We start from the raw sequence: 22,564 nt of genomic DNA on the forward strand, positions 1-22,564 counted from the left end.
ACTAGCCAGCTGGGAACCACTTTGCCCATTTTGTCTGATCCCCACCCCACGAAGAGAAGATGCTTCCAGCCCTGCTATCCCAGATAAAGAAAATATTATTTCAAGATTGTAGTTTCTCAAATTGTATTCTTCCCCGCTGGTAATTATAATGTATCCTAATGAGCTCATAAATTCTGAAGTAAGAATCAGTATCTGTAGATTATGATTATCATGCATTAAATAGTATATTGTCTCTCCCTGGAAGTCACACTCATATATGTATGTATATATATATATATATTAGGTACTTATTTTTTTGGTCCTTATTTACTTACTAAAAGTATTTATATATCAAATATTGATTCATTTATTTATTCAATTTTGAACAACTTCTGTGCGCCAAACCATTAGGTGGGAGATCCTGGGATGAGAAGATAACAAGATGCCAGGCAACTAGGGAACACAAATATGTGAGCATATACGTGACAGTGCTGTGTGAAAGGCACAAGAGTAGGTGTGTCTAGAGAAAGGACTGGTGTGTTCTTTCTAGGAGAAAGGTGTGAGGTTTAATGCAAAACACGGTATAGACAGACTTCACAAGTCCTTTGGCCTCCTATTAAAATATTTCTGGTATACCTCTGTTATTCTTGGAATTCCCTATAACTTTCTCATCTCAGTAATTAAATTGAGTTTTTGAAAATACAAAGGCCAAAAGATCAAATCAGTTCATTTTTATATGATGTCGTGTGATTGACATCATTGCTCTTGTATGAAGAATAAAAAGTTACATATTCTTGCCCTTTGTGTTTATTTCCTCTTAACACTTAGAGTTAATAATTCAAATATGGTTTTCAGTTTATTGGAAATCATTTTATTGCACAATATTTCAAAACATGAATATTGGAAAGATTTTTGATTTATAGGCTTGAATGTAATGTTCAATTCATAAGCAAATTCAAATGACTTTTTAAAAAAGTCTCCATAGTAAGCACTTTCAAAAGAAAGAACATTTTTGTGACGATTTCATAGATAATGAGATGTGGTGGTTTTTTGGTTTATGAAGACATCGCTAACATCTCAGTAAACGATATACTTTAAAGAAAATGAAAGAGCTCTGCAGATAGATGCATTTGAGGACTATTTATTGCCAATATTTAGAAAAACAAACACTGCTGGCATTCAAATCCCTCTGTTTTAAATTGCAGCACCTTATGAAATATGCCCAGAGGATTATCTGATGTCGATGGTGTGGAAAAGGACCCCGGCAGGCAACCTGGCATTCAATCAGTGCCCGCCGAATGCCACAGGTAAAGTATGATGACCCACCCAACAGAATTATGATCGCCATCCACGAACAGCATGCTATGTTTGCTTCTGAAGTCATGCTTTTATCCTATATCCATAAATAAATCTCTCCAATAAGCAATTAATAAAGCAATTTTAGTAAAGTGCTTCATAGATGGAGCCAATGAAGAGACCTAGAAATTCCTGCTAATGCAATGGTTTCTCAGTGTGATTCACATGCACTATAAAAATCATCAGCGTAATATTTTCATATGCATGTTTTTCGAGGCAGGAAAATGTACAAACCCAGTTCTTTAGCCTGCCTCCCAGTTATGTGATGCCTTCTAGCATCTCTGTTATAAAGCTTCTCTCTGTTCTTTGTGACGCACAGGCACCACTAGCAGACGCTGCTCTCTCAGTCTTCATGGAGTGGCCTTCTGGGAACAGCCGAGCTTTGCAAGATGCATATCAAATGAGTACAGACACTTGCAGCATTCAGTAGGTGCAAAGCCAGCTTTAGTACTTGCTCTGTTTATTTTTTCCTAATGATCACTGTGTGAGAATTTAACCTTCTGCTTTATAATCAAATCAGCCAAAATCTCTGAGAAAATGCCTGAAGGAAAAAGTGATGTGACAGAAAGCTAATTTTTATAAGTCAGTGCTAAACCGCCCAGTTCCTAGGGTTTGGGTTTTTACGGTTTCTGCTATTAAAATGAAAGAATTCCTTGTCTAATGGGGACAAGGCCTGAGCAAAATTTGTTACTCAGTTTTATCTATAGGCGTTACACTATATATCATGATTAGCACAAATCTGCATTAAATAGTATATAAGACTTACTTCAAAATACCATACATTTTTAAATTATATTCTTTAACATTTTAGTACTTCAGAAATGATAAGCCGTGTCACATAGTTATCAAATTTCTCACTGCATTTTGACATTAAGACATTGAAAAAATGAAAGTGTTATTGCACCAGAGAAAATTAATTACTTGCAAAAGATTAAGGGGGCCAAATTTTTCAAAAATAGCCCCTCTGTTCCCACACATCATTGAATTATTCACAAAATATGATGTGTGAATATTTTGAGCACAAATAAATTTTGCTTGGTATTTTACAAGTGCAAGCCATTGTCATTATTGGAGACTGTTGTCATTTCATCCTGACAATTGGGAAGGACTCCATCAATGAATAAACATTGAGTAAACATTGTGGAGTTTATAACAAATATATTCATGAGTCAGCTGGAAAGTTGAACATTGACAGGGATGATGTTTAGTTAAAAAACTTTAACTTTTGTTGCGTTTATGTTTTCTTTTAATTTTTTACTGTCACTCACAAATACGTATAATTCTTAAAAAAAAAAAAAAAACCTAAAGAAGATTCTTGCTTGTGGATGGAGATTTAACTCATATAATAATAACCCATATTGATGAAGTAAATATATTTGATTATCAAGGAAACAAAAAATATCATATTAAGAAAATCTGAAAACCAAATGCTAATATGTTTACTTACCAAATCAGTAATAGTAATTGACCTGATGATTATTTGACTACTCAGAGCCTTATTCCTGTTATTAATATATACATATATATATATGCACAGATACATAGATATAATGTGTGTCACACAGAAATACTCACATGCATGTCAATATATGCTGGTTACCCACAAATACTACATTTAATAACATATATTTATGTGTATATTGGTAATTGATGATATTTGGCTTCACTGAACCTTATTTCTGTCAAAATTAAAATACATTTATATATATACACAGAATATAATATATAGCTTTGTTTCATAATATAAAATATAAGACTATGAAATGCAAATTCCTTTTATTAATAACTGTCAACTCAGACCAGTATATTTCAGAATTAAGATTAACCAAAAATTTCCTAATGAATTTAATTTTAATGAATTTTATTTTTCCCTAATTGTAGACATTCGACTTTGTTTACTTAATCTTAATAATGTCCATATTCGATTCTTGTTAATCCACAGTAATGAATGGGAATAATTGCATGTATTAAGTAAATCATAAGTCAAACCTTATGAATTTATTAATACATAATATCATTTCTTTCCAGAAATTTTTTACTATCTAAATTCAGTGTTTTATATAGTAATATTTAAATGAGTTTGCATTCTGTGAGTGCAGGTCATCTGATAATGGACAGAAACAGAAACACTCTGTGAAATAGAAGAATTGATCTCAAATTGTGAATTCCATAGAAATCATTCAATCAATAATTTGACAGCCAATGTGTATATGCCTTTGTTGACTGGCATGCATGAATCAGATGCATGGTATTGTAGAATAAAAAGCAGTCTTGGTGTATTCAGCTCCTACAAAGTACTAGACACTCACCTGGGCACTTTGACAAACCAACTCCAATGCTTACAAGAAGCAAGGTGGATATGCCTGCATTGGTTTGCATACAAAGAATCTGAAAATCTACAGAGGAGCAATCCAGTTTTGTGAGGCAAAGAATGGAAGTTGTGTCCAGGTACAATTGCTCCAAAGCTTAACGTCTTTTCTAGAGGCCATGCAACCTCCTGAACTTTTGATTTGAAATCATCTGCCCTAGATCCTGGTAATGAGGGAAGATTCAGGTGGTGTGTTTTTCAGAAAAGTCATGTGATCTCAAGTCTTGGTTTATTTGAAGTTGGTAGCATCATTTTAATGTCTCTGGAGATTTTAGGGAAGAGCAGATGACATACTATATATGTGAAATGCTTAAATTATAAAAGAACTTTGTAACCATGAAGTATTAATATCTACATGTACAGAAAATACAAGTTAAGATATTATCTCAAAAAGAGTAAAATTTTAGAACTCAACATATTATTAATGTGAACTGTAAAGTCGGAAAAATATAAATAAATACAGATGGAGGAGTAGATAGGTAGATAGGTAAGTGGATAGATGGATATATATATAAGATTGATATCATATATATTTTCACACATGAATTATATTTATATACACACATGCAGAAATATACACACACTTACACATGCACACATATACACAATCTAGTACTTGCCTATGGATCATGTCTCCTTTACATATTTAGGGAAGTATAGGAGCAATCTATGCCTTAAATAATGCTTACCTAATACATCGACTTAGTCATGTGTATTCTAACAAGTCCATTGGAGATGGAAATGAAACCAAATTCCCTTCATACTCTTACTTCTGTTGTTTCTCATGCTTTGTCTGAGTAGCAAAACTAGATAGCGCTTGCAATAAAGAACAGTTCTGATACCCACAAATTCTCCTTTAGTAAAATTTACTATTTCACAATTTAATTGTTCTGTTCACTTTGAAGGATTTCATTTTTTGCCACCTCTATAATCATAAAGCTCATTAAATATTAATTTTTACCTACTTCAGAGAATTATTTTAAATAGGTAGAGCTGTGTTTTCCAACTTTTACATGTACATATACACATGTACAATATATGTACATATACACATAGATTACACTACTTTAAATACCCTTTTTACAAAATTATAGTCGTAAACTAAGTTTGAAATGACATTTGTCATCAGTTAAAACATTAGTTGAGTATGTTCTGTGAACTCTCATAATTATAACCCAATTGAAGTAGACAGATGGGGTGGTTAATCAGTTTAATACATAAAATCACCAATCCGTTACACTGAACCTTTAGTTTGAATTCTTTAAGGACAGAAACCATGTTGAGTTTTTTTTTAATCTTTATTTATCTAGTGACTAACACACTGCTAAGCATATACTAAATATTCCATAGATGCTTATAAAGAATGACTCTGCCACTTTTCTAATCAGTAGGAGCATACTGGCAGCTGGAGGGTTCTCAGGTGATACACCAGACTTAGTGTTCATGAATTTTAACCAGGTGAAATTAATAAGTATTATCCCTCATGTGCAATTTTCCTAGCCCAAAAATATCTAGAAATGTGGAGTGATTGATGACATTATTTTATGAAATTATTTGGCCATTGCAGAGGAATTTCAATAAGGTAATAATCATGAAGTTGTTTGAAACCTTATAAGATATAAAATTAAACATGATCCAGCTGTTATTCATAAAAAAGACAAGTCACAAATGCACACAATTTTAAAACATTGAGGGTAGAAGAGTAAAGTGTAATAAGATTCTTGAAAATTTCATATTTTCTCATATGCTAATATTCCTTTTCAAATTCTGGGATATTTTTCTGAATTTTATACCAAATAAAGTAGAAGTAATTTTAGAACCCATCGAGAAACAGGCACAGGAATCAGACAAATTGAAAAAACTATTTCTTGTTACTCATAAAGCTCTTTGAAGAAGAAGGATGAAAATTGTGGACAAAGTGGGGCAGTCTTTCCTTGGATTAAATAAACAAATCCCCCTGTGTCTGGTATACCTGGGCAACCACAGACAGCCTCTTCCTACCTCCATCTCTCCTCTCTCTCTCTCTCTCTCTCTGATTCTCTCCCTCCCACTCTTTTACACATATATAAATACATGCTTATATATACATACACACACACACACACACACCCCTACGCTTGAAATGACATATTGCATAGAACTAGCAGGATATATACTCTCTGCATGGAGAGAGTTCTAAAGCAAAAGTTGAACAAGCGTACCAATGACTTTTCCTAAATTCATCAGGCGTATGTCATTCCTCCTTCCCTGGAGAGGAGTGAGAGATGGGGGACTGAGAAAGGTCAAAGACATTGCTCTAGTACAAGTCCTTCCATATGAAGTCATTGTCCCTTAAAACCTCTGTTTCTATTTTTCAAACCTTCATTTAACAAACAAATAAATATGGAAGTAGGAGCAGTAGTCTATCTGGTCATCAAAAGGTTGACTTTGTGGGAAGGGATGTCAAAGAGCTTGAATCCTAGTTTGAGGACTTTATTTCTATTTTCCTCTACTTCTATGGGTGGTTTGTTAGGATAGAGAGATAAAGATAAAGATATCTTCCTTTAGGGGAGGCTTGAGGGAAGAGGGAGAGACACAGAAGGAAAGAGACCCAGAGGGACAAAGACAAAGAGAGACAGAGAATAGATGTGCTTTATTTTCTTCTACATATTCCCTACCTTCCAGTGAATTTTGTTCCATTGCAACAAAACTCATCCCATGTTACAGTTTTTGGCCAATACTTCATTGCATAAATACTCAGCACACTGCCTAAAAGAGGAGAGAGAGGAGAATAATTTTTTTCTTTTTTCTTTTATTTTATTTTAATTCCAGTGTAGTTAACATACAGTGTCATATTAGTTTTAAAAGTACAATATAGTGATTCCAGGAAGATAATACATTTTATTACTGCAGCTTATTTAGAGGAAAGAAGGACAACAGCCACCATAGTTTTTGCTTACAACAGATATTTATTGAATCAAAAAATATGCAAATCTTGTTTTTTTAATGAGTAGTTAAGAAACAAAAAACCCAATACATGGTCCAGCCAGCCAGGAGAACTAGCAGATGATTTTTGTTTTCAAATATTCATTAAGTGGAGGTAAGTGAATTTGAGATACAGGAATTACTTGTTCTGCCAGTTTTTTGTAATACAATATGGTTGGAACACAACAGGTGATGGTGAAAGCAGAGAAAAGAAGCTAAATCAGAAGTTTTTAATCCTGGGTGAACATTATAATAGCATGGGAATTCTTAAAAACACCAATGGTGAGGTCACCCAAGGCCAATTAAATGGAATTGCTACCATAGTACACATTTAATAAATGTGAGCTATTATTATTACTACTATTAATACTTTTCAGGTTATACTTTACTTCCTTTTTTTAAACTGACAATATATTATTGATTATAGCTATAAAAACGCAAGAGAATTTTAGGATTCTCCCAGATTACAAATTTAGTGTGACTTGGAGACAAAATGTTAGGGTTAGTTTTAGCAGTTGAAATCCACTGACTTGAAACTTATTCATAGGATGATTTAATAAAATATACTTAATAGAGAATTAGGCTAATGTCAAAGGAAAAAAATACAAAAGGAAGTATACTCTATTATTCATTCATTCACCTATCCATTCAACTACCCATTAACTTATTCTACAAGTATCTACTGACCTTTATGTCCAATAGAATGCAGGGACCTAAAGATAGAACTTGAATGTGACAAACACAAATACAAATACAGTAGACTAGAAAAGATATGTAATTACACATTGTGATATGCTGAAGGAAATTAACAAAGTACCAACATAGGAAATAAAGTTTAGGGACTGCTTTAGATAAGAAAGTCAGAGAGGTCTCTATGAGGAAATGACATTTAAAGCTGTGACCTGAAAAATGAGTTGGATCTAGACATTCAAAGAGTGAAGAGAATGAGTATGTCAGAGAATAAGAATACATTCCATTTGAGGGAATAGCATTTGGAAAAATTTTGAAGTCTTTAAGGAAGTGAAAGATGATCTAGTGGCTAGAGGTAGTGAGCAAGAGGAGAATGTCATGAGATGAAGTTGGAGAACTAGGTAGGGAAAAAATAATTCTATGTGTTAAAGACCTTTGCTAAGAGTTTGAATTTTATTCTAAATGCAGTGGGAAGCCATTAATGGTAAAGTGTGATGTGATTCATTATAATTAAAGAGGGTCATATGGTGTTCTATGGAGAACAGACTATAGCGTAGCAGGACTGGAACCTGTCAAGCCTGCTGCAGTAATCCAGATGAGAGATGATGTTATTCTTCATTAAGGTTGAGTGAGCACATTTGGCTGATGGTAATGTCATTTTCTGAAATGAGGAAGGCAGGACAATAAAGAATATTTTGAGGCAGGTGTACTTAGGAGTTGCCAAAGGTTGTATTGTACTGAGGTTTGAAATAAAGAACTTAGAGTGCAGCTAGTCAGTTTAGTTGTGATTTTTCTCTAGCACAGTTGAGCTGCTTGGATGCAGGTGCAGGGAAGGCATTTGGTGGGGCTAAAATGTAGAAGTATCAGCAAGCAGCACCTGGGAACTTGTTAGAAATGTAGAATCTGAAACCATGAAGGGCTCCCTCTGTGACTCGTATGTACGTTAAAGTTTAAGAAGCACAGTGGTACTGGTGATGGGTATTAAAGAGGGCATGTACTGCATGGAGCACTGGGTGTTATATGCAAACAATGAGTCATGGATCACTACATCAAAAACTAATGATGTAATGTATGGTGATTAACATAACATAATAATAAAACAAAAAAAACCCATTAAAAAAAAGAAGAAGAAGCACAGTGGTAGATTTGATCTAAGGCTGAAGTTTTGGCAGAGGAATGCAAAGAAGTAAAGTGGTAAAAAATGTAAAAAAATTAAAATGTAAAGAAGGTAAAGTTTTGATCGATGAATACAAAGAAATTAAATGATTGCTAGCCAGTTCCATACCACAAGACACACTTGTGTTGGGTGATACCTAGTTTTCCTCTTCTGGGCACATGGGAGGATTGTGTTACTTCACTCCTTGAAGTTAGATATACACATGTGACTAGAACTGGCCAACTGGTTGGGTAAGGAAGTGGTCTTTGTCATGTCAGGCCTGAGAATGCTGTTACCAATGCAATATCTTTCAACCTCCATCACCCCAAACCCCTGAAACACTATGTTGAACAGAGCCTTCCTGATGACCTGAGTTGCATATGTAGTGTGAATGAGAAATGAATTTTTGTTGTTTTTAGGCACTGATATTTTAAAGTTGTTTATTATCACAGCATAACCTATCCCATTCTGACAGATAAAATATCACAAGAACTAGGAAATTTAAGTAATGGAAATATAACTGAAAAAAAACATAGAAAAATATTGGGTTACTTAATGCTCCATCTCCCACTGAGGTGGTTCCTGAAAGTTTGGGTCCCACTCTTTGACTGCTATAATGCTTTGAATTCATAGAACATGCTCTAATTCTCCTAGGTCAGAATATTAAGAGCTTCTAGACTGATTTGGTATTAAGAAATCTAATCTACCTATGTCCCTTGCTCAGGAATTGTACTTTGACTAATTCCAGCCACTCTGAAATTTAAGCTAATTCGTGTGTGTGTGTGTTTCCTGTTAGGTAAATTTACTATATTCTCATTCTTACTTTGAAAATTTACAGGTTTTACAGGAAGATATGCATAGTGTATACCTAACTCACTTTTCTTCATCAGTTTTCTTCATGACTCAGTTTATTCTTATAACAATAAATTGGAATCCTCAAATTTATGGCATCCTCTGTCTCACTTCAGAAATTCCTGGGGCAAGAAGCTGGGATACCAAATATCCCTTGGCCAAGGGTTGTTTATCCTGGGTTTTGTGCAACAAATACATAATTTATGCAGGAGGATTCTGGACTAAATGTCTCCACATCAAATTATCTCCAGACAAGAATTGTCTTTCAAATTTGAACTCTGAGCCCTAGGACAATTCTAAGATGAACACAAGCTTTTCGTATCAGATATAGAGAAAATTAAGAACCATTAGTATAGTAAAACAAAGGCTATGCTTTCTTTTCCATACGGGATGATCTCTTTTTGCTGGAGACACCAGATAGATCTGTAAATAATTTAATACCATCATCTAATGAATGACTTTGGTCTTAGAAAAATGATAGTTACGAACTGAAGCAAAGATGTGTATTTAGATTATTGTTTTATGAAAAGAAGTTTCTTGTATAATTATCTTTTAATTGAAGCCACTTAGAGCTGTGAGAACCTTTAATTTACCTTACAGATGGACTGTAGGAGTTGATGCTGAAAATAATATATAAATATATGATGTTTAAAGTGTGTCATTTGCACTAAGTGACTACGATAAACCTTTTTTTAGGATTCACACAATAGAGACAACTGTGGCTGACAGTAGGAGGCATAGAGTGAAAAGAATGAGGTTATTTCAGAAACACACCTACTCTTTAAACCATGACCCCCACCGTATCTGTCTATATAAAGAACAAGGAGGCTTAATCCAGAACTATAAAAAGCAACTATTTTTAGACTTCAATTTTTTTTTTCCTTTCACTGTCAATAATTGTCAACAGTATTAAATGTGAATGACACAGAAACTTTTAAGACTTGCCCTTTGGAGCAGAGATGCTCACAGAGTGCTGCAATGTGAGCAGACTGAATTACTGATCATTACAATTTTTAAAGGAAATACTAAAATTATAAACCTGAAGTACTTCAGTGACTAAATTAAAAGAATTAGAAAATACAGCCCCAGGGAAATAGAATCCTTGGTATAGCCATGGGGGATTTTTCCCTCCACTTTAATACACTACTTACAAAGTCTCTTACAGGGGCGCCTGGGTGGCTCAGTCAGTTAAGCATCTGCCTTCAGCTCAGGTCATGATCTCAGGGTCCTGGGATCGAGCCCCAAGTTGGGCTCCCTGCTCAGTGGGGAGCCTGCTTCTCCCTCTCCCCACTGCTCGTGCTCTCTCTCTCTCTCAAATAAATAAAATCTTTTAAAAAAGTCTTTTCTAGATATTGGTAAATGGCTTTAGGAACATTTACACATTACTTTCGAAAGTAATGACTATTACTCAAATAATTGGCAGTACCTCAATAGTATAGCAAGTTGCTTCGAGTCTCTTCCTTCTCATATTCTTTTTTTGTATGAAAAAAGATTTAGTGTTTCCTTGAAACAAACATGATTGAGAATGATTTTTAAATATTTAAGCATTTAGACAGTTTCTAGCAAAGTTAAGCATGTAGTGGTTAAGAGCAGGAACTCTGAAATCCACTACTTGAGTTTAAATCTTGGTACAATTCAAGCGTTAAACAATCCTGGGGAATGCAGTACACCATGCTAGGCTGATACTCTTATCTATAAAATGTGAATAATTGTGGCACCTCCAACAGTTGTTTTAAAACTCAAATGAGGTAACTCATGTAAAACATTTTATCCCATGCTTGCCACATAATATGCTCTCAATAAGTACTTTATCATTTTTGTAATTGTTGTTATTCTGTTTTAAAAAGTAGCAGTTATATAAATATAACTGTAGATGTTTAAAATTTCTGAAATCATTCGCCTATTTATATTAATTGGATATCTTTTAAAAGGCAATTGTGTCAGGAAATGTAGAAGTTCCCCATTATTATGTATTTCCTTGTTTTGAATCATCGTGGACTGCTATGTTTTTATCTTGTCAACTAGTGAGGTTGATAGTTACAGAAGGGAAAATCCTTCTGTAGTTTCAGTTTAATTTAGCAAGCCCTTTGAGCAGATACCTTTGTGCACAATGAGCTAGAAATTACAGGGGACACATAGATGAATAAGAAACTGCAAGCCCTTTAGGAGTTTATGGTCTAGTACAATAGATAAGAGCACAAACACTATAATAATGTAAGATAGAGCAAGATTACTTCTATGAGGTTTGAAAGCAGAGATCATACCATGATTGCAGTTATGTGAAAAGAATTCAGGAAAGAGAAAGGAAAGATAACAATTTAACAAATGGATTTGGAGGGAACATTTAAAGTTTCAGAGGAGCCTGAGTCAGGGAGCAAAGGCAGTATCCATGGACTTTCTTTGGGAAATGGTGAGTAGTTCAGTCTTGTTGGTGTTAGGAACCTGCAGCAATAGTTGAACAGTGCGGCAGACCAAGCTACACTTCACAGATCATACTGACTTTTTGTATAAACTACAACAAGAATATATTTTCAAATACTGCATTGCAGCTGGGTTCAAAAGAAAGATAGGGAGATCTTTAGATACCAGAAATTTAGAGGAAAAAAAAAAAAGGCTAACTCAAGCTGTAGGGGAGAGTTGATGATTCAGCAACCTATGAGAGTTTCAGATTATATGTGAGTCCTAGGTGCTGGATGCTGAGATTATAAAGCTCTCTTGGAGATACTGACAAGACCCCCTCCCAACAAGCAGTGATGATATACCTAGCCCCCTGCAGTGAGTTGGCACTATTTTGACTGTTCTGGCCTTATGGACTAGAAAAACTGTTAAGTCTAGGATGTGTCTAAGAAATATGTAGTTTATACCAGGTTTTGGAAGAGGAAACATAACTTTTCAAAAACTGAAACTCCTAGTCTGAGCCATAAACAGAAGGAATTAATATGAAAATTAGCATAAGATGATCCAGCATCATTGACTTGCCTCAGCGCCCCACCCTAAGAGAAACACACTCTAAACTAGTTTGTCACAACTCTTTCACAAACCAGCAGCTTGGCCTCCCAAACGATAAATGCATCTAACTGAATATGAGTTGACAATAATGACAAATATCATTAGGGAGAATCAGCAGATCAGGATCATTAGCAATGCAAGAAATAAAAATAATAGAAAATATGAAAGAAATGATAACATTTGTTTAAACTAATTTAGGAGATTAAAAAAGAACAGAAAGAACAGTTAAAGAATGGAAGAATATGAAAAAGATTAAATAGAACCTCTATAAATGGAAAATGTCATTAAAATTAATGAAAAGACCAAATAGCCAATTAGATACAATTGAAGTAAGAATTAGTAATCTGGAATTTAGGCCTAGAAAAAGATCACTCAGAAGCCAGAACAGATCAAGAAATGAAAAATAAGAAAGAGAACTTAGAAAATGAAGAATAGAATGAGAAGTTTAGTATGTATTTAATAGAAATGTATATAATAGAAATGTATTCCAAAAAGAGACCACAAAGAATTGTGGGAGAGGCAGCATTCTGAGTTAGTATATAAGAATTTTTTTATAAAGTTAAAGACTGATAAGATACTGAGATTGAAAAATTACCAACTGAATAAAAGCAAATCCAAATAAATGTAATCTGCATTATATTAAAGACAAAAAGAAAAAAAATTTGAAGCTACAACAACAACAAAAAAGAGGTGGGGTGGTGATTTACAAAAGATCAGCTATTTAAATAAGAGACTTTGCACTTGCAACAAATAGGGCACTAAAATCATATTATGAAAATGCTATGGGGAGATAAAAGCATGCTTATCTAAAAGATCAATTGAAAGTGAGTATAACTGTAAGAAAAAAAAGTAAGACTAAGATTGAAAAAGTTAGCATTCACAGAACACTACCAAAATAATCACTTACAGATTAGGAAAAAGGAAAGTACACTCTCAAGATAATTTAAGAAGCCATTGTTAAGAAGCAATTGTGAATAGACTGGTTAAAAAGTATTACTAGTTTAGCTGTGAATTGTGTAAGACTGTTGAATCACAGACCTGTACCTCTGAAACAAATAATACATTATATGTTAAAAAATAAAAAAAAAAAAAAGAAGAAGATAGCAGGAAGGGAAAAATGAAGGGGGGGAAATCGGAGGGGGAGACGAACCATGAGAGACTATGGACCCCAGGAAACAAACTCAGGGTTCTAAGGGGAAGGGGGTAGGGGGATGGGTTAGCCTGGTGATGGGTATTAAAGAGGGCATGTACTGAATGGAGCACTGGGTGTTATACGCAAACAATGAATCATGGAACACTACATCAAAAACTAATGATGTAATGTATGGTGATTAACATAACATAATAAAATTTTTAAAAATGTAAAATAAAAAAGCATTACTAGTTTAAAAAAATCAATAATAACAATAATAATAATAGTAAACATTAATTTGAGGAATTCAAAATCAAAGTGGATTAAATTCCTAAGTAGCAATAAAGATGGAAGAGTAAGACTGAAATAATCACTAACTGAATAGAAATAATGGGCGAATAGGGTTGGGGTGTATACAATGAGATAAAGGGAGATAAAATATTAGAAATGTAGGTTAGGGTTATATTTGGATGGCTTTGTAAATCAAACAATGGAGAGTACATCTGACTTAATATAAAAATGGATGGATTTTTTGGGCAGTTATTTTTGTTTGTTTTTTGAGCAGAGAAATGACATGTTCAGAGTTGAAAAAGTAGGATAGTTTAGCATGGGAAACTCAGTGATACCTGTTGGGAGACTATTGTAACAAGTGTGATGAGGTACTGAAAACCTGGACCAGCATGCATCTCTTGCCTATAGGTAAAAAGCATAGATGTGAGAAACAGTACATAGCTAGTATTCAGAGGACTTAGAAATTGAAGATGGGAAATAAGAAGGGCTAACAGTCACTGAGTATCTATTTTATTCTCATCTTTGTATTAATCCTTCATAACAACCATATAATGACATTTGTTTCTTTTCAAAGACAAATCAGATAGTCCTAGGGAAATGACAATTTGTCCAGTGACCTATGTAGTAAATAGTAGAACCACAATTTAATTCCAGGTTTTGTGACTCCAGCTGTTCTTTAAGCTTAATATACTAGTAAGATTCCCAGAGACAATGCTTAGTAGGTAATTGTTGAGTTTAATTTGCAACATAAAGAATTGTGGGTTTCAAATCAGATTTCATACTTCTGATTTTGAAAAGAAGCAGAAAGAAGACAGTAGTTGAAAGGAAAGGAGCAGTATTTAAATAAGATATACTATGTCAGGCTGTATTTTTGTGAGAGGGAAAGACTGAGGAGGATTAGATGGGATTCAAGATCATAGAGATAACCATAGCATTCAATAATAAAATCGTAGAGATAAACACAAGAGAGGTGGAATGCAAGTAAAGGACAATTTGAAGTAGAGAACAGGTAAGGTGAGCGAGCCCAATCTGAACTCTACTTCTTCATCCAGAAAGGAGAAAAAACAGTCCAGGAGTTAAACATGGATTGGTCATTCTTGAAATAGATAGCAAAAGGGTAGGCTTCAGGTACGGAGAGAAACTTCCACAGTCCACTTGTGTTATGGAAGGAAGATCAAGAACCTGGAATTGTTTTTCAACTAAATATGTTCTGGATGGCAATCTGTCTCAACTGGACACTCTTTATAAATGCTGCCAACAGTCTACATTCATGTGTGCAAATATTACAAGACATTTGTTCTGGGTATTTTTCACAGACAGTGCCAGGAAGGATACTAATTAGTGTCAATTGTGAGAGCTGGTGGTGTGATGGGGCACCTGTCTGCAAAGGGCTGGACTGAGAACAGCTCATTTCACAGAAGCCTGCTAAGCAGCTGTCAGATGGCAATGATGTTAATTTACTACCAACTTGGGCCGCATTTGATGCTGACCCAGGCATGAAAGACTGCCTTTCCTAGCTCTTCTTAGTTAAGCCATCCACTGCCTTCTGTACTATTTTTATTGCAGATAGAATACGTGTCTAAATGTTTTATTCCTCAAGATTTAAGTCAGTGTCATGTTTTTGTTTGAGGGGAAGGACGCGTTAGATCTGTGCAAGTAAAATCCCTCACAGACAGAGGTAGGGGTTGCCAAAATAATAGAGCTGATCTGAAGTAGTTAGATGATGTTTACCTTGGCAACTGTTGCTTAACATTCTATTCCTAATGGAGAACATTCAAATCCTCTGCAGCTCTGAGTATCACAGCTGTGGTTTGCACTGCCAGCACGGAACTGAAGACTGAGTTTTATGACATCTTTTTTTTAGGTAAACCCCATTAATTTCATTTCTCTTTGCAGCTTTCCTTATACTGTGTCTACTGTACGGGACACTTTTCAGGCCAGAAGCTGTCCTGTCTCTTTAAGTCAGAAAGTTTATTTATTTCATGCTGTTCGATACCAATGTTTTCAATGTTGATAAACAAGCTAGGACAGCTTCCAAGTGTGCCTAACTTAATCCTATGATCTAACATAAACCTAGAAGGACATTGACATATTCGTTCATTCATTTAATTCATTTATTCAATATACTGAGAACTAGGTGCAGGGAATATAACAGTAAAAAAAAAAAAAAAAAAGACGTCTTTCTTCACAAGGCTTATATTCTAATGAAAGAGGCAGGAAAACATATAAGCCAAGAGACAGATACACAATGGTTGGTAAGGGTGAGCACAATGAAGAAGGGTAAATTGATTGAGAATGACAAGGATACCATTTTATGTAGGGAGTCAGGTAAGACCTCTCTGAGGAAATGACAAAAAACAAACAAACAAACAAAAACACGTGGATCTCTGTGGGAAGACTCTTCCAGACCAAAGGAAAAGCAAGTTCAAGGGCCCTGAGATGGGCATGTACTTAATGTCGTACAATGAATGAGGGGAAAAGTGTTGAAAGTCTCCGGGAAATAGATCACGTAGGGCTTGTATGCGGTAGCTTGTGCTCACTCTCTTAGGCTTGCGTGGGTTCATTTGAAGTTAAAAAAAAAAAGAAAAAGAAAAAAGATTAAAAAGAAATTTTAACCCTATAGGCATATTTTTCAAATCTTACAGGAGACATGGTAAACTGAGTCTCTGATGGGTTCAATGACATAAATAATAAGTTGAAACATTTAAATAAAAATCTAGGCAGCTCTGGCTCCACAGCCCTTTCCACTGTATTACATCACAAAGGTATAGTTAGGACATCATAACTGAATGCACTGTAACAAACTTTCACTCTACTATATTCTAAGGCTGTGAATAAGGCACAGAACCTGCCCTCAAGATTCAGAAAGACAAATAAGCAAACATAATTCAGTGTGATAGCGTGATGTATGTGTAAGATAAGAGAGCACAGGGAATGAACCCATTAATTCTGTTTAGATATTTAGGAGAACCAGGAATAAATCTGAGTGGTGTATAAACATGGGCTAACGTAAGGGAGGAGGGTGAAATATCCAGTGCAAAAACATGAAGTTATGGAACACATGACCTGAACAGAAAATTGCAATAGTTATCAATAGCAGGACTGGAGTTCAACTTGGTAGTACATTATCTTCTTGGCAAACCAGCTGCCTTTTACTCTGAGGGTCAGTGTCCTTTCTGATTGGCCAGTGCTATGTCTGTATCATGGTTAAATATGTTAATGTCAATCCACAGCAAGGTCCATTGAGATTTTAGAGATATGCAAGGGCTAGATCATTAGGCTATCCAATCCTTGGGGCTTTAGTCAATGGTCAGTGGCTGCCATTGAGGGGAGACGGGAAGAGTAATGAAAGAAGAAAATAGGGAGAAATAAAATGTCTAAATGTGTTATTTTTTAGCATAACAATGGAAATAGAGCATGTCTCTGAAGATATTTATTTTATCAAAGTATTTTTAGACTCGGGGCACCTGGGTGGCTCAGTCGGTTAAGCAGCTGCCTTCGGCTCAGGTCATGATCCCAGGGTCCTGGGATCGAGCCCTACATCGGGCTTCCTGCTCAGTGGAGAGCCTGCTTCTCCCTTTCTCTCTGCCTACTGCTCTGCCTACTTGTGCTCTCTATCTCTCTGTCAAATAAATAAATTAAAAAATATATATATTTTTAGACAGTTTTAGAGGTTAAAGAAAAGTATCATCTGAAGTGTCGAGATAATTTGTAACATTTTTTTTTTTAATTCCTAACTTTTGGATTAGTTCAGATTGATTGCATACTTTAAGGGATTTGTCAGCACATTTCTTAATGGGAAATTGATAATTACAGTTATTATACATTAACCTTCCTATTTCAATAATTTCTGGTGGGTTAGTTGTTCGTTATTTCATACCCTTTTGAAAATTTAATTTTATCAGAAACTTAGCAGTAGGATGATAAAGATTGACCTTTTAGTAAACAAGTAAAAATATAATGGATCATTGCTATCTCTTTACCTTTTCTTACCTTGCTGTTATACCACATTGTAAAATGCTGTTCTTCCCTTGAACTGTGAGATAAGGAAATATGAAAATTGGTGGCATATTTCTCTGGCCATCAAACTAATATAAGCTTTGCATCTTAATTGTTCATTATGCTGCTAAAGATCTCGCTGACAGGTTTTTTTGGTTGTTTTGTTTTATTGTTATTATTTGTTTATTTTTTAAATAAAGCTAATGTAATCTAGCTTCCAACCATGTCATAGTACATCTCTAAAATTTAGAGATATTTTCTTAAGCTAAAATGTTTTCATGAAAACTTTTTTTTCTGTTATATAAAGATGTGTTTGTTTTAAAAGGGAAGGCAAAAATTACTAAGCTCAGCTTATTAAGTAAAAATGGATATTTTTTTGTTTTAATTCCAGTATAGTTAATGTACAGTGTTATGTTACTTTCAGGTGCACAATATAGTGATTCAACAATTCTGTGCATTGCTCAGTGCTCATCATGATGAGTGTACTCTCAATACCCTTCACCTATTTCAGCCATCCCCTACCTACCTCCCATCTGATAACCATCAATTTTTTCTCTATAGCTAAGAGTTTGTTTTTCAGTTTGTCTCTTTTCTGATTTATTTATTTTGTTCCTTAAATTCCATGTACAAGTAAAATCATATAGTATTTGTCTATTTCTGACTGCCTTATTTCATTTAGCATTATACTCTCTAGATCCATCCATGTTGTTGCTAATGGCAAGTAATATTCCATTGTATAAACATACCACATCTTTATCCATTCATCTATCAATGGACACTTGGGATGCTTCCATAATTTGGCTATTGAAAATAATGTTGCAAAAACATAAAGATGAATATATCCTTTTGAATTAGTGTTTTCATATTCTTTGGGTAAATACCCAGTAGTGCAATTACTGAATCATAGGGTATTCTACTTTATTTTATTACTTTTTAAGATTTATTATTATTATTATTATTTTTGAGAGAGAGAGCACAAGTGGGAGGGGAACAGGGAGAAAGAAATAAAATCTCAAGCAGACTCCATGCTGAGCGTGGAGCCCAACACAGGGCTCAATCTCAGGACCCTGAGATCAGGACCTGAGCTGAAACCAAGAGTCAGACGCTTAACCAACTCAGCCAGCCAGGCACCCAGGGTATTTCTATTTTAAATTTTTTGAGAAAACTCCAAACTGTTTTCCACAGTGGCTGCCCTGTTTGCATTGCCATTGCCACCAACAGTGCATCTGTGCCCCTTTCTCCACATCCTCGCCAACATTTGTTGTTTCTTGTGTTTTTGATTTTAGCCATTCTGACAGATGTGAGGTGATATCTCATTGTGGTTTTGATTTGCATTTCCCTGATGATGAGTGATGTTGGCATCTTTTCTGTCTACTGGCCATCTTTATGTCTTTAATACCTGTTCATGTCTTCAGCCCATTTTTAATTGGATTATTTGTTTTTTTGCTGTTGAGTTGTGTAAATTCTTTATATAGTTTGGGTACTAACCCTTTATCAGATATGTCATTTGCAAATATCTTCTCCCATTCACTAGGTTGTATTTTAGTTTTGTTGATTTGTTTCCTATGCTGTGTAGAAGCTTTTTATTTTGGTATAGTCCCAATAATTTATTTTTGCTTTTGTCTCCCTTGTTTCAAGAGACATATCTAGAGAAAAGCTGCTACAACTGACGTCGGAGAAATTACTGCCTTTGTCTTTTCTAGGATCTTATGGTTTCAGGTCTCACATTTAGGTCTTTCATCCATTTTGACTTTATTTTTGTGTTTGATGTAAGAAAATACCCAGTTTCATTCTTTTGCATGTAGTTGCCCAGTTTCCCCAACACCATTTGTTGACGAGGCTGTCTTTTCCTCAGTGCATATTCTTGCCTCCTTTGTCAAAGAATAATTAACCATATAATCATGGGTTTATTTCTGGGCTCTCTATTCAGTTCCATTGATCTATGTGTCTGTTTTTGTGCCAGTACCAAACTGTTTTGATTACTATAGCTTTCTAATATATCTTGAAATCTGGAATTGTGATACCTCTAGTTTTGTTCTTCTTTTTCAAGATTGCTTTGGCTTTCTTATGTGGTTCCATATAAATTTTAGGATTATTCATTCTAGTCTCTGAAAAAATGCTGTCGGTATGTTGATAGGGGTTGCATTAAATCTGTAGATTGCTTTGGATAGTATGGGTATTTTAACAATATTTGTTCTTCCAATCCATGACCATGGAATATCTTTCCATTTGTGTCATCTTTAATCTCTTTCATCAGCATTTTATGGTTTTCAGAGTACATGTCTTTCACCTCCTTGGTTCAGTTTATTTCTAGATATTTTGTTATTTTGGGTGCAATTATAAATAGGATTGTTTTCTTAATTTCTCTTTCTACTACTACATTATTAGTGTATAGAAATTCAGTGGATTTCCCATGACCTCACTGAATTAATTTATCAGTTTTAGTAGCTTTTTGGTGGAGTCTTTAGGGTCTTCTATTCACAATGTCATGTCATCTACAAATAGTGAAAGTTTTACTTCTTTCTTACCAATTTGGATGCCTTTTTTTTTTCTTTTGTGTTGTCTGATTGCTGTGGCTAAGACTTCCAGTATTATGTTGAATAAAAGTAGTGAGAGTGGACATCCTTGTTTTGTTCCTGACCTTAGAGGAAAATCTCTCAATTTTTCACTATTGAATGTGATGTTAGCTGTGGGTTTTTCAAATACGGCCTTTTATTATGTTGAGGTATGTTCCCTTCAACCTGTGTTGTTGAGGGTTTTTTATTATGACTGAATGTTATACTTTGTCAAATGCTTTTTCTGCATCCATTGAAATGATCGTGTGGTTTTTATCCTTTCTCTTTTGATGTGATGTATCCTGTTGATTGATTTGTGAATATTGAATCATGCATCCATCTCTGGAATAAATCCCACTTGATTATTTTCAGTGTATTGTTGGATTTGGTTAGCTAATGTTTTGTTGAAGATTTTTGCATCTATGTTCATCAGAGATATTGGCCTATACTTCTCTTTTTTTGTAGCGTCTTTATTTGGTTTTGGTATCAGACTAATCCTGGCCTCATAGAGTGAATTTGGAAGTTTTCCTTCCTTTTCCATTTTTTGGAATAGTTTGAGAAGAATAGGTATTAACTCTTCCTTAAATGCTTGGTAGCATTCACCTGTGAAGTCATCTGGTCCTGGACTTTTGTTCATTGGGAGGTGTTTTTTGTTTGTTTGTTTGTTTGTTTTCTTTTTCAATTTCATTGTTGGTAATTGGTCTGTTCAAATTTTCTATTTCTTTCTGATTCAGTTTTGGGAGTTTATATTATTCTATTAATTTATCTATTTCTTCTAGCTTGTCTGGTTTTTGACATATAGTTTTTATAATATTCTTTTATAATCCTTTGTATTTCTATGGTGTCATTTTTTATTTCTCCTCTTTCATTTCTGTTTTTGTTCATTTAAGTCCTCTCCTTCCTCCTGCCCTTTTTTTGTGAGTCTGGCTAAAAGTTTATCCGTTTTGTTGATCTTTTCAAGAACCAGCTCCTGGTTTCATTGACCTGTTCTATTGGTTTTTTTGTTTGTTTGTTTGTTTTTTAGTTTCTGTTTCAGTGATTTCAGAACTTACAGGGTTCTGTTTGTTTTTCTTTTTCTAGTTCCCTTAGGTGTAAGATTAGGTTGTGTATTTGAGATTTTTCTTGCTTCTTGAGGTACACCTGTATTGCTCTAAACGTCCCTTTTAGAACAGCTTTTGCTGTATCCCAAAGACTTTGGACCATTTTGTTTTCATTTTCATTTGTCTCCATCTATTTTTTATTTCCTCTTTGGTTTCTTGGTTGACCCATTCATTGTTGAGTAGCATGTTATTTAACCTCCATGTATTTGTGTTCTTTCCAGATTTTTTCTTGTGGTTGATTTCTAGTTTCTAGTTTCATAGTGTTGCGGTCAGAAAAGATACATGGTATGACTTCAATTTCAATCTTTTTGAATTTGTTGAGATTTGTTTTGTGGTCTAATACGTGATCTCTTTTGGAGAATGTTTCATGTGTACTAGAAAAGAATGTATATTCTACTGTTTTAGGATGGAATTTTCTGAGTATATGTTAGAAAGATCAGGCCAATGTGTGATTCAAAGCCATTGTTTGCTTGTTGGTTTTCTGTTTGGATGATCTGCCCGCTGATGTAAGAGGGTGTTAAAGTCCCCTACTTTTATTATATTACTATCAATTACTTCCTTTATGTGTTTTAGCTGCTTTATGTATTTGGGTATTCCCATGATGAGTGCACAATATTTACAATTTGTTATATCTTCTTGTTGGATTGTTCCCTTTATAATTATATAGTGTTCTTCTTTGTCTCTTGTTACAGTCTTTGTTTTAAAGTCTATTTTGTCTGATATAAGTATTGCTACCTGGCTTTCTTTTCACTGTCATTCGCATGAAAAATGTTTTTCCATTCCTTAACATTCAATCTGCATGTGTGTTTAGGTGTGAAATGAGTCTCTTATCAGCAGCATATAGATGGGTCTTGCTTTTTTATCCATTCCATCACCCTGTGTCTTTTGATTGGAGTGTTTAGTCCATTTGCATTCAAAGTGATTATTGACAGATATGTACTTATTGCCCTTTTCTTACTTGTTTTATGGTTGTTGTTTTAGTTCTTCTCTGTTCCTTTCTTCTCTTGCTCTCTTGTTTTACACTTTGATGGCTTTCTTCAGTGATATACTTGGGTTCCTTTCTCTCTTTCTTTTTTTGTATATCTATTACTGGTTTTTAATTTGTGGTTACCA

General features: G+C 34.4%; 1 protein-coding gene across 5 annotated transcripts in view; it reads left to right on the forward strand.

The window, feature by feature from the left end:
* The window catches only part of ADGRB3 (adhesion G protein-coupled receptor B3), a 700,248-nt gene that overhangs the window by 314,346 nt on the left and 363,338 nt on the right, over window positions 1-22,564 (forward strand). For all 5 annotated transcript variants that reach the window (XM_081828473.1, XM_081828476.1, XM_081828477.1 and 2 more), the window contains 2 exons: window positions 1,185-1,286; window positions 1,655-1,761. In XM_081828473.1, the coding sequence (XP_081684599.1) occupies window positions 1,185-1,286; window positions 1,655-1,761 (209 nt within the window). The remainder of the gene's footprint in view (window positions 1-1,184; window positions 1,287-1,654; window positions 1,762-22,564) is intronic.

Source organism: Leptonychotes weddellii, chromosome 8, assembly GCF_054177405.1.
Source record: "Leptonychotes weddellii isolate Sample4059 chromosome 8, ASM5417740v2, whole genome shotgun sequence".
NCBI lineage: Eukaryota > Metazoa > Chordata > Mammalia > Carnivora > Phocidae > Leptonychotes > Leptonychotes weddellii.